We start from the raw sequence: 12,310 nt of genomic DNA, 5'->3' as shown, positions 1-12,310 counted from the left end.
TTTAGTTTGAGTATTGTTTATTTGCTGATTATTTGAACCTGATTTTGTATTAAATTGTAAGACAGGCGTTAACTAAATGTCAATTGTTTAATATAATATATAAATTCATTGTAATATATAATCACATTTAGTGATTTAGTGATACTTTGCTCTGTTGTTTCAGTTGCTGTGTTTTCAAATGCTATACAGAATGTTTCTATTTGTTTTTATGATTATTATAATTCACTTTAAGCCAGTGGTTCTCAACCTTTCTAATGCCGTGACCCCATAATACAGTTCCCCATGTTGTGGTGACCCCCAAGTGGGTGTGGCCACCAATAAGAGGGAGTAGGACAGCTAGGGAAAAGGGAAAAAAATGGCGGACAGCGTGGTTTGGCGACCCCCGTGAAATGGTCATTTGACCCCAAATGGGGTCCCGACCCACAGGTTGAGAACCACTGCTTTAAGCAAATAGAATAGAAATAAATTGAATTCAATAAATAAACAAATCCTACATATATCAAACAATGTATCTTTTTCTAATGATTCTTCTGAATTATACATGGGAAAATATGTTTCCCTTGTTCCATTTTTAATGCATTTTTCCACATTCCTACTTTTATTCCATTTCTATTCATTTATTTACTATATATTTTTATTATATTATACTGGTTATTGCTATTTTTCAAATTTGATGTATACTACTTTATGTAGCTGAGTGTGAGTATAAATGCTGTACATGCAAACATAAAGTAATATCTATGCGTATGCTATTCATGTTCAGTTACAAAAACTCCTAGTTGAATTCCTGACCTCCTATATATTCAGTATATAGGTAGATAAGAATATAATTGCTATTAATCCCTTTACGAATTATCAAGATTCTCAAAACACTTTCAGATACCAGACACTATATTTTAATAACAATAAAATAAAACAGCCAATAATAGAGAATTTGATTTAGTGTTCTTATCAAGCAGGAATAAGCAGGAGTAAGGATTTTTGAACTGTGCCTCAATGGCAAAGATTCAATTGGATCTAAGAAATGCATTAGTTCTATATGACATCATTCTAGCAAAGCAAGGGCTAACCTGACACTGCAGGGAGGTCCATGTGCACTGGAAATTCAGATTTTACACTGCTGAGTCCAGAAGATGGCAAAGAGATTGTTACTTCACTAGAAAGAGTACTTTCCATACTTTTCTCTCCAGAAACATCAAGCTTTTCCAAAACAGAAAAAAACTGTTAGCAGAAGACAACTTCAAAAAGGAGTGTTCATGCTAAGAATGACTGATGCTATATAGTTAGTACTTGAATTTGTCATAGCAAATAAGAATGAAGATTGATTATGATTACATGAAGGCATGGGAGAGTGGTTTAAAAATTTAATTAATATGGACAATAGATGGCTTTTGGTGCACTTTTTATTTTATTTGACATACTTGTATGTCATCTACTTTCAAATGCTTCTAGGCAGCTCACAAAAATATTTATTTATTTACAACTTCATAAACTGCTTCAGTTAATCCTTTTCTAAGTGATTTACAAAAGCAATAGCTTATCTCAACTACATTCATTGAACTGAAGAAAGCATTAGATTGCAGCCTTCTATTTTACAGATAATGATCTAGTCCTTAATTATCAAAACAAAACAAAATAATGTTTTTCTTCATTTAGACACAAATATGAGTCACAAATTAATACTAACATCATTGAACACGTCAAGGCATTTAAATGCCTTGGAACTGTTTTCCAGGCTATCAGTTTGCAGAAGGCCCAAATTTAATCCTTAAAAGGAAAGCCAAAAGGTGCTTTTTCAAGAGGCAACTGGATTTTCTTGTTTTTCTTTGAAGACATTTCGCTTCTCATCCAAGACGCTTCTTCAGCTCTGACTGGATGGTGGGGAATGGAAGGATTTATATTCCTTGCAGACAGCTAGTCATTTGCATTCTTTTAGAGAGTCGTTGAGACCACTTGGAGGTTTATCTGTGTCCTCAAGGTTACCTAAGTAATGCAAATGGGTGTGGAGCCTTCTTAGAACTGCTGAAAGGATTATGTTGTAGACTGGATATAGATGATATTGTATCCTTCCCCCTCTGTTGAGAGAGGCTATTCAGTTTTGACATAGATGGCCTCTTTGACCCCTCTTTCAAACCAGTGGCCTTCTTGATCCAAAATGTGGACTTTGCTGTCTCCACATTTTGGACCAAGAGGACCGCTGATTTGAAAGAGGGGTCAAAGAGGCCATCTGTGTCAAAATTGAACAGCCTTCTTTCAACAAAGAGGGAAGGATACAACATCATCTATCTCCAATCTACAACACAGTCTCAGGAATTCCAAGAAGGCTCCACACCATTTGCACTATTCAGGTGACCCCGAGGACACAGATAAACCTGCAAGTGGCCTCAACAACTCTCTAAAAGAATGCAAATGACCAGCAGTCTATAAGGAATATAAATCTTTCCATTCCCCACCATCCTGTCAGAGCTGAAGAAGCTTCTTGGATGAAAAACAAAACGTCTTTAAAAAAAAAACAAGAAAACCCAGTTGCCTCTTGAAAAAGCACCTTTGGGACAACCATGACTTGGATGACTGAGAATCTCCATAGACTTAAAAGAAAAGCCAAACCAAACACAGCGGCCACCCTAAGGCTTTTCCACAATAAAGGAGGTAATCATTTATGGGATAAACTAAATGTGTTTGATGCCAAAATACTGTAATAACTCAGTTATTCATTGATTTCCAAAATAGAATTACAACTAGAAGCAATCCAATAAGGATTTTTTTAAAGAATGTATTTCTGGTCCCACAATGATAAATCAAATATAATAATTAATTTATTTTCCATTAGTTATTTAAAAATATTCTGAGCACTGAGGTTCTATAACACTCAAGATTTTACAAGTTTTCTGGAGGCCCTAAAAGTGGAAGCTCTCACAGAGAATATTTTACAGACAATAAGTAGCATCTTTTATTTGCACTGGAAACATTAGTCGCCAGTGTAGCTCCCATGACAATGGGGTTACATAGCAATAATAATAACCATCTAGTAAGCATCTAAATTATTGCATTATAATTGAAGGCTCTGTGATTGGCCTAAGGCATGGGTCAGCAACCCGCAGTTCTGGAGCCGCCTGTCGCTCTTTGAGCCTTCTACTGCGGCTCTCAGTCCTCCTCCGCCATTTGCAGAGACAGAGACAGAGAGAGGCACTTGCACTCCCCCCCCTCTCTCTGTGTGTGTGTGTGAAAAAGAGAGTGGCCTCATGCTGTTCTCTGACAAACTGACAAGCCTATTGGGCGGGGCTCCTGCCTTTGCTGTGTCTCCGCAGGAAGCAGCAGAAAGCAGCAGCATTCTCTCTCTCTTTCTCTCTCTCCCTCTCACACACACACAATGTGGGAGAAGAGGACTGGCAGACCAAGGGCAGGAGAGAGCCAGCCCAATAAGAATGTATGTCAGCTTGTAGGAGAACAGCGTCAGGTCAGCTGGCCAGGTGAGCAGAAGATCGGAGAGGGGGGGGGGAGAGAGAGAACTCATGCACAGCAGCCTCTATTTCTTTTTAATTAAACTCTTCAATCAAGCCCCCCCTCCAGTGCGTGAGCGTGCGTGCGTGAGTTTTGCGGCTCCCAGTGTTTTCTTTTATGTGGGAAACGGGTCCAAATGGCTCTTTGAGTGTTTAAGGTTGCCGACCCCTGACCTAAGGGGCCTAAGGATTTTTTTGCTATACTCTATTTATGGCTCTAAAATCTCAGGCTGTGCACCTTTATCATCAACTCACTGAAATTGGCTACTATGTCTGAATTATCATTATGCATCTTGAGACAGTCTATATATTTGGGTCATCTAAATAGGTTTAAACATTATTTTTCTTAATGTTTATTTGCGTTTTATTTGCTCCCTGGGTTAATCTGGGACCAAGATCCCTCTTCATTGTTTCAGGCAGGTTTTCTGAGATACAATAAGGCTAAACTGTGAATCTAATGAAACTTTAGGCTGTCTTGTTACCTGCTCTAACATAAGTTACCTGGACAAGAGATGGTCCTATTTGCTCAGAAATGCTTACCAATGACATACTTGACACATCCGTCTGTCCTGAGAATTTCTCATCAGAGGCTGTTATAAGAGCATCCTTTGCCCTTTCTCTCATGGATACCATGGAAGCACTGCCTGTCATTTCTTCTGTAGGCAAGGTGAGAGTATCTTTTGTTGCTTCCTCTTTGGTTATCATAGCAGCACTTCCTTCTCCTTCCTCAGTGGCCTCCATGCCACTACTTGTCCCCTTTTCTATAGCCACTGTAGGAGAAACTCTTCCTGCTTCTTCTGTGGCTATCAAGGGAGTACTAGCTGCTCCTTCCTCTGTTGCATTTTTGTCTTCTGGCTATAATAATTTAAACAAACTAAAAAAGTTGAGTTTTGTATTTTGTTCCACTGACTTCTAGCACAATCTTATTGAATATGGAAAAACTCAACACAATGAAAAAGGAATCAACAATATATTGGTATCTTAGACATGAGCAGTCTGGAATGGACAATGATTGGACATTTTCAATCAGAAGATTCTTCTGTCTGATACTCAGGACATAAAAAACCAAGAAAGAGCAGTGCTGTATTCATAATCAGGAAGAATTAAATAGTAACAGGATACAATGCAATCAATGATCCACCAAATAGTATCAATTAAGAATTCACAGATAACCCTTTAATATGTCAGTTATCTAAGTTTGTACTCCAACCAATGATGCAGAAAAAAAGAAAGTTGTAAATGTTATAATTGAATTCAGTAGAGGCTTTTATGTTTTTTTTTAAACTGTAGGCAGTAACATTATTTACACTAGGTATTTATAGCAGGTATATGCAACACCATTGTGATGCTCACCTATTATCGGGTTTCCTCCTAAGTCTTCCTTCCAGAGACTATCACTCTCTTTTCTTCTGCTTCTTCCCCTTCTCCCTCTGTCTTCCTTCTCCCCCCCTCCTTTCTGAACTAGTACTAAAAGAGGAAGGTAGATCACCATTCTGATCATTATCAAATAAAAAAATTATATGAATAGAATATTTACAGAAATATGGCAAGCAACAGAAGAATCCATATATGGAGAACAGAGTGGTCAACAGATTGGAAGAGGTTGGTCTACATACCATATTGATATTAAAGGAAGGATAGTTAACACTACCTGGAGCCTTTTCAGCCTGTTCAGGGTGGGGCACAGCTCTAAAATAGTATGGGCTATACTGGTCAGCATGGGCTGTACTGGTCAATGATGGGTGGAGGACTCAGGATGGAGGTGGTACAACTATTCTGGCCCTCCTAAACTTCTCAGCAGTGTTCAATATCATTAACCATGGTATCCTTCTGGACCGACTTCAGGGATTTGGAGTAGGAAGCAATGTGGTACTGTACACTTCTACCTGTGGTACTCCTATCTGTGCAGCCAGCTCCTGTTAGTGTTGATGGAGAAGGAGAGGTTGAGCCCTAGGTCCCTGCAATGTAAAGTGCCTCAAGGCTCAACCCTTTTGCCTCTCATTTGTTAACATCTACATAAAACCCTGGACTTCCACTCCTAGCTGTACAGATGATGCTGTAGCATTGCTGGCTAAGTGCCTGGAACCCGTAAGGGTCTGGTTGGGGAAGAACTGGCTTCGACTCAACACTGGAGTTTGGCTTTGGGTTTTTGGCCTTCCAGGTCCAGATGATATAGAATAGAAAGTAGAATAGAAATAGAAAGAATATATATGCTTTTGAATTAAATTCTAAACTTCTTTGGCTCATTCATATTCACCTAAATCATCACAGAATCAGTCATAGATTCAAATCTTCTTTTGCTTATGGTGGCGGGCTGGGAATTAGTTTGTTGTGAAGATGGGCAGTAAGTACTTTCTTTACCAGTAAGTAAAGAAATATAACAATAAAAATGTTTCTTCCAATTTGTATACTGCTGGCAGTGCTCAGCAGGTTTCTGTATAACAGCGCAGCATAGAAACATACAGTGGTAGTCAACCTGGTCCCTATCGCCCATTAGTGGGCGTTCCAGCTTTTATGGTGGGTGGTAGGGGTTTTGTCTGATACTGAAGCACTTTCCTTTTTTTTAATTTAATTGACTTTTTAAAACATTTTCATAGCATTATTTAAAAACATTTTCATTAGGTTTTCATAAAATTCCCCGTGACAATTTAAATTTCTGAAAATATACTATTTGTATCGCCCGCGCATAAGTTTAGTTTAGTTACGTAAGTGAAACTAAATGGCGCTATAGTGCAACCGCAAACAAAAAAGCCTCGTCTCAGAATAGCTCACGCATCCCCTCCCCACACCACCCAGCTGTAACAGACAAGCAGAGCTGGTAGCCAGCGCCCCCCCAAACCCAACCCACGATGCGTGAGAGGCATGCACAGACGATACACGGCGCAGGCTCTTTTGTTTGCGGTCGCACTGGTCAGTACACAGTTAGATTTGTGAGAGTGAGCACGTGCCTACAGCTTCAAACAAAATATTGTGAGTTCATGTCTCAAAAAAAGAAATACGCTCGTGGCTATTTGCCAGAGTATCTGAAGATGGGTTTCATAGAATCTGTTGTAAATAAACAACATCTAATGTGTTTATTGTGTCATAAAACATTATTCAATGAAGTAATGAAGCCAAGTTGATTGTGAGAACATCTTTCTACAAAGCATCCAAATGATAAGGACAAGCCCATTGAATATTTTCAGGAAATATATAAAAAATTTCAAAATCGTTCAACAATCGTTGCATCATTTAAGAAACAACATGCAGTGAATGAAAATGGATTAATTGCCGCTTATCGCATTTTACAATTAATTGCAAAACGTGGTAAAAGCTATAATATTGGAGAAACTGTAATAATACCCTCTATAAAAGAATTTATCTCAACAGTAATGCATCAGGATATACCTGAAATTTTAAAAATGTTGCCCCTAAGCAATAGCACAGTAAAGCAACAAATTGAAGAAATGCCAGTTAATGTTGAAACAAAACTGATATGTATTCTCCAAAACTCTTCATTTTCCATGCAATTGGACGAGTCTACCATTGCAGATAATAATGCTTTATTGATGGCATATGTACATTATTTTGATGAAAACAATACATTACGAGAAGAAATGCTATTCGCAATAAATCTCATTACAGATACAAGAGGATTATCTATATTTAATACTGTGAAATCATACTTTACAAAAAATAATATTCCTTTGAATATTGTTCCATGCGCTACTGATGGAGCACCATCAATGGTAGATCACTATCGTGGATTTGTTGCTTATTTGAAGGGAAAAGTGCCAAATGTTTTATATATTCATTGTGTGGTGCACAGACAACATCTTGTAGGAAAATATCTAAGTACAAGTCTCCATTCATCATTAACTATAATAATTCGAGCCATAAACAAGATCAAATCCAATGCAAAGAATGATAGAATGTTTCAACAGCTTTGCCAGGACAATAATGAAGATTTTATTACGTTACTTTTGTGCACAGAAGTTCAGTGGCTGTCAAAGGGTACATCTTTGGCTCGTTTTGTAGCATTATATGATAGTGTCATACAATTTTTTTAAAGTAATAATGAGACCAATCTGTGTTAACAGTTAAAAACAGTAAAGAATGATGCCTTTTATTTGGCAAATATTTTCAAGAGATTTCATGATGTCAATTTGCAGCTTCAAGGAGCTAATAAAACTCTTATAGGTTGCCAAAGTATTGTGTCATTATTTATTGACAAACTTGAACTACTTCATTATAATCTATTGAAGAGAGAATTTCATCAGTTTCCTGAATTATCAACTATAAAAGATGATGTAACTCCAGAGGATATTGACAGATTCAGTAGCCACCTCAACGAACTTAAATTGGACATGGAAGATATTTTGAAATTGAAGGTGTATGACTGGATGAAAAATCCTTTTACCGCAAATATTGAAGAGGCTGATACAACTTGCCAAGAAGAACTATTAGAAATTAGATATGATGAAGAAAGTAAACATAAATTCGATAGTGGTGGATATGAAAACCTATGGCAAAATAAAAAAATGCCTGTCTTATATCCAAATATGTGCAAAATGATATTCTGTTTATTGATACCTTTCTCTACCTCATATCTTGTGGAATCAGGCTTTAGTGCTGTTAATCATATTATGACCAAAGAAACCACCTGAATATTTCCGAAAGAGGAGACCTTCATTTGTTCCTTACAAAAATTGAGCCAGATATCCAGTATTTAGTTTCGTAGCATCAGCCTCAGGGATCTCATTAATAATTTAATTAATTAAATGTAATTTCATCATGCTTCTATGTATGCAAAGTATAAATAAAAAAGATAGATTTAACTACAGTAAGTTGTTGTATAAAGATTTATTCTGCCAAACTTAGCAAAAGTCCGACATAAAGTATTTGGTAAGTAATTATTATTATATGCTTTGACTTGCTGTAACTCTGCTTTATAAATTTTATAAAGTTACTTCCCTACTTTATAAATCACCATTACTGTGGAACCGGTGGGTGGTTAGAAAATTTTACTACTAACAGAGATACAAAAGTGGGGCGGTAGGTGTAAAAAGGTTGACTACCCCTGCTCTATAAGAATGTTCTACTTGTAGATTGAAGATGGAGGATTAAAAAATTGACTGCCTCATTTGAAGTCCTGCTGGCCCACAAAGCCAAACTAATTGAGTCTCTTTTCAACCCATGTTTTTTTTTAAAAAAATCTTCCTACTTATCCCAACTTACTTTTGGGCCTTTGGAATGTCAATCTTCATTAACCACAAATATTACTCCTGTCTCATGTTATGAGAAGGGCATCCTTAAATTCTGTGAGGAAGCTTCAATGAGACCTAAAGTCCTCAGTTAGTCCTTCTAGACGAGGTAGCACAATAATATCTCTTCTACCAAAAACAAAGTGAGGGTGATTTTTAGAAAATATGTAGTAAGTATCCCACCTTGCTTTCCTCAACTGACTATAACCATATATTTTGCATTCTTGTTCCCCAATTTAAACATGTACTCCATGTATTGAAAACTTCTGATTTAATCTGTATTTGATTTTCATTTTTTCAAAATTTTCACACTGATAACATTACCTCTTTATCTTCTGCATCTTCTTTCTTATCTTCTTTATTTTCTTCTTCCGGAATTTGTCTACTCTCTGATTCAGCACTTCATTTAAATATAAAGAAAATAAATTATTTAATACTAACTCAAGCAGACTTTTAAATCACTCACACAGGAAAGGGAGATCATACCAATGTACCAAACATAAAATTAATATAATAAGCATCATTTCCAACTAAGAGGTGCAAAGAACTGACTGATATGACAAACCAAACACAAATGAAAGTTGGTTGATTAGAACAATCTGAAAGAATAATGATACTAGATCCAAAGAGGCAGGTGAGAAAAAGCATATGGAAAATGGGAATAGTAATAAACATATAGGATAAAACAATATAACTCCCAGAGATTTGAGAAGAGAGATGTATGAACATGTTTAGGTTATAAAAAACAGGATAAAAATTATTTAAATAATAGAAGAGCCACAAATTAAAATAGGGTTAAAACTTTGGGAAGAAAACGGGCGCTAAAACCCCAAAGAAATATGGTACCAGGATAAATTATTAACATAAACAGATTAAAATGAAAAAGAGGGCATCTACATTTCTGTAGAAGATCAACATGCTCATAAACCTTTCTTAATCAAGACATACTTGAAGTGAGATAAAGAACAATTTGTCATGCTGGATTTTTTTTCATCTTGAATGGGAGCATGAATGTTGACACCTATGCACAGCAATCTTATGCATTATTTATATAAAATTCATTTTCTTCGCTCCTTCTTTCCAAAAGAAAGAACCAGTTTGGTCCAGCGCTTTGTGAGTTTCTAGAGCCACCTTAGCCCGAAAGCCAATTGGGTGACTTTGGGTGGTTGTTGTGGGGAAAATAGGAGGACGGTGCATTGGATATGAGCACTGTCTTGAGTTGTTTTCAAAAATATTAAAGGTGGGATGCAAATAAATAAATAAATCAGTGAATATAAATATCCACTCCCCTATATTTCAGACTTCCTAAATATAACATAGTTTGCAGCAATCTGTCTATTTTGAGGTTGAAAAATGCATGCAAAAAATGCCGTTTAGAAGACTGGCATGTATTCTCAGATTTTATTTAAAACCGTGAGATTTGAAACCTTCATTTCAGAATGACAACTGCTTCCGCCGGTCAACTACATATACACATTTGAGTTAATGCCATTTCCCAATAAATAACTACATCATTTTTGTTTAGCTTACTCAACTTTTCCAGCGGAACCCTCTACTCCCAGTTTAAGTCCTTTTTTTTCGCACCCTTTTTTTAAAAAAGGCTTTTAGTTCCCTTTTTTTTCTTTGCTCACCCGGCACTCGGCTCCATGCTGTCTTCCGTTGCTAAGCGACGCTATCAACAGTCCGCGGGCTTCCTTTTCCTCGCTGCCCCGCCCTGACCTCTTCTCGGACCATGCCAACTGATGGAAGGGGGAGGGTGCAAATCTGGACAGAACCATTTCTCAACATAGCCTTCAGTGACAAAACCGCGGCGTTGTTTCACAGCCAGCACAGCTAAGTGAATGAAAATTCTGGGAGCTGAAGTCCACGTATCTGGAAAACGCCAATGCTGGGAAACACTACTAGACAAAGCGTAGGGGGTGATGGCTGAGGTTCCGTGAAGCAAACATAGAGTTAGAAAAGGTTAAACTCTTTCACGGTCAAAACAAGCAAAAGCTGTTATTGGCTTGTTGCGGAACCAAATAATTTTACGTGATTCTAATTCGTCCCCCACCCCCATGCTCAGAAACTGAGAGCTCCAGTTTAACTCTCGCGATATTACAATAGTCTTCAGAACCATCATTCTCAGCGTACGGTGGAATTTGGCGGGAAAGAGGTTGGCGTAATGACGGAGAAGTCTTGTTTGCAGTCGCCGCCGGTGAAGGTCCTGGCTGCGCAGCTGAAGCGGTGCCGCCAAGTCCCGGGCGGCTCGTGGTTGTTGGACCGGGAAGCGTACGGACGTCCGGCGTTAGCTGTATCTCTGGTCTGGATGCAGGGCAAAGTATTGACCGTAGAGCAGGATGGTTCGACTGTGCGGTTGCTGGACGAGAGCGGCTCTTTCGTGGTTTCCGGCGTGGAGAGAGTCCCTAAGGGAAAACCTTGCCTCAGTCCTGGAAATTATGTGATGGTGATGGGCTTGGTGCAGGGTTGCATCCCGGAACCTGTCCTTCAAGCCGTGAAGATGACGGATCTTTCGAGCAATCCTCTGCACAGGACTATGTGGGAGTTGGAAGTGGAAGATTTGCAGCGAAGCCTCCTTTCGTGAATGAAGCTGGCATGTCAAAATGGGAATCATTTCCTGCATGTCTCCCAATAATAAAACAAATGGGATGAAAATGCCTGCACTGTTTAGAAGGCATGGAATATTTCCAATTGCTTGCACAAAGTAATCTTTTATACTTGACGGCTCGTGGATTGTTGCAAAGATGAAATATCCATGTTGAATACATTCATTTCCCCTTTGTGGAGTGTCCTTTCTTCAGGCTGGGCTTACATTAAAGGAGTGCTGTGCTGCAGAATTCACTACAGACATCTGACTTCAGACATTACTCTTTAACAGATATGCAAAGACTACTCTTTTAAAATAATGATTCTATCCACCCGCGTGATTTACAATTCTAGGATAAAGCTCTTTTGAGAACTATAGATAAATGTTGAAGACTTGTTTTTAATGCCTAATTTAATATTTCAAGTCAAACTGAGGGGTGGATAACATGCCTCCCCCAAATAGCAATACTTAAGAGAAACAATTGAATGATAAAGTTGTATTACAATAAAATTGCATATATCACTGGAATACGTTTTAATGTTTTTATAGTGAATAATTAGACTTTGAATGGCACATTTATTGGAAATATTTTTTTTATATTTAATGCATTTTTTTTAAAAAAGTTTGCTATTAGAACCTACAATGGTGGAATTGTCTGGAATTTGAAAAGAGCTTCAGTGCTTTAAACATTTCACATTTTTGCCTTCCAGCATGTTATTTTGATAATCTGAAAAATGCAAAGAGCACCTGGCACTCCCAGTATCTTATTTAAAAAAAAGTGTTCTGCTCTGGCCAGCTATTTATCTAGTACTAGTTTATCTAGTTGCTAGTTAAAGTTATATTTAGTTTTTTATTCCAAGATAATATAATTTTTGTGGAATTTCTTTGGCTTTACTTGTTCAGAGTAGTAGCTAATATAAACTTTAAAAATTATAAATTTTGGGATATTACAGTATGCAATACTTGAAGGGTACTTCTAG

General features: G+C 37.4%; 2 protein-coding genes across 3 annotated transcripts in view; one reads left to right on the top strand and one right to left on the bottom strand.

Moving 5' to 3' along the window:
* CCDC40 (coiled-coil domain containing 40) overlaps window positions 1-10,511 on the bottom strand; it is a 36,978-nt gene extending 26,467 nt beyond the window's left edge. Inside the window, exons 1-4 of one of the 2 annotated variants that reach the window (XM_039345825.1) lie at window positions 10,375-10,511; window positions 9,068-9,143; window positions 4,041-4,355; window positions 1,071-1,200 (exon numbers count right to left, since the gene is read on the bottom strand). In XM_039345825.1, the coding sequence (XP_039201759.1) occupies window positions 1,071-1,200; window positions 4,041-4,355; window positions 9,068-9,143; window positions 10,375-10,391 (538 nt within the window). In that variant the 5' untranslated portion in view covers window positions 10,392-10,511. Of the gene's footprint in view, window positions 1-1,070; window positions 1,201-4,040; window positions 4,356-9,067; window positions 9,144-10,278 lie in introns of both variants that reach the window. The other variant, XM_039345833.1, reaches the window with a different exon arrangement.
* Window positions 10,512-10,843: 332 nt separating this feature from the next.
* Window positions 10,844-11,858, top strand: RMI2 (RecQ mediated genome instability 2). The gene has a single exon (XM_039345845.1). The coding sequence runs from the start codon at window positions 10,908-10,910 to the stop codon at window positions 11,325-11,327; it is 420 nt and encodes a 139-aa protein (XP_039201779.1). The 5' UTR covers window positions 10,844-10,907; the 3' UTR covers window positions 11,328-11,858.
* Window positions 11,859-12,310: the final 452 nt, after the last annotated feature.

Source organism: Crotalus tigris, unplaced genomic scaffold (assembly GCF_016545835.1).
Source record: "Crotalus tigris isolate CLP2741 ecotype Arizona unplaced genomic scaffold, ASM1654583v1 scf7180000017551.9496454, whole genome shotgun sequence".
NCBI lineage: Eukaryota > Metazoa > Chordata > Lepidosauria > Squamata > Viperidae > Crotalus > Crotalus tigris.
This window is presented reverse-complemented; position numbering and strand designations above follow the sequence as displayed.

Coding starts and splice junctions, on each gene's coding strand:
- RMI2 (XM_039345845.1), top strand. CDS start 10,908: ATGACGGAGAAGTCTTGTTTGCAGTCGCCGCCGGTGAAGGTCCTGGCT.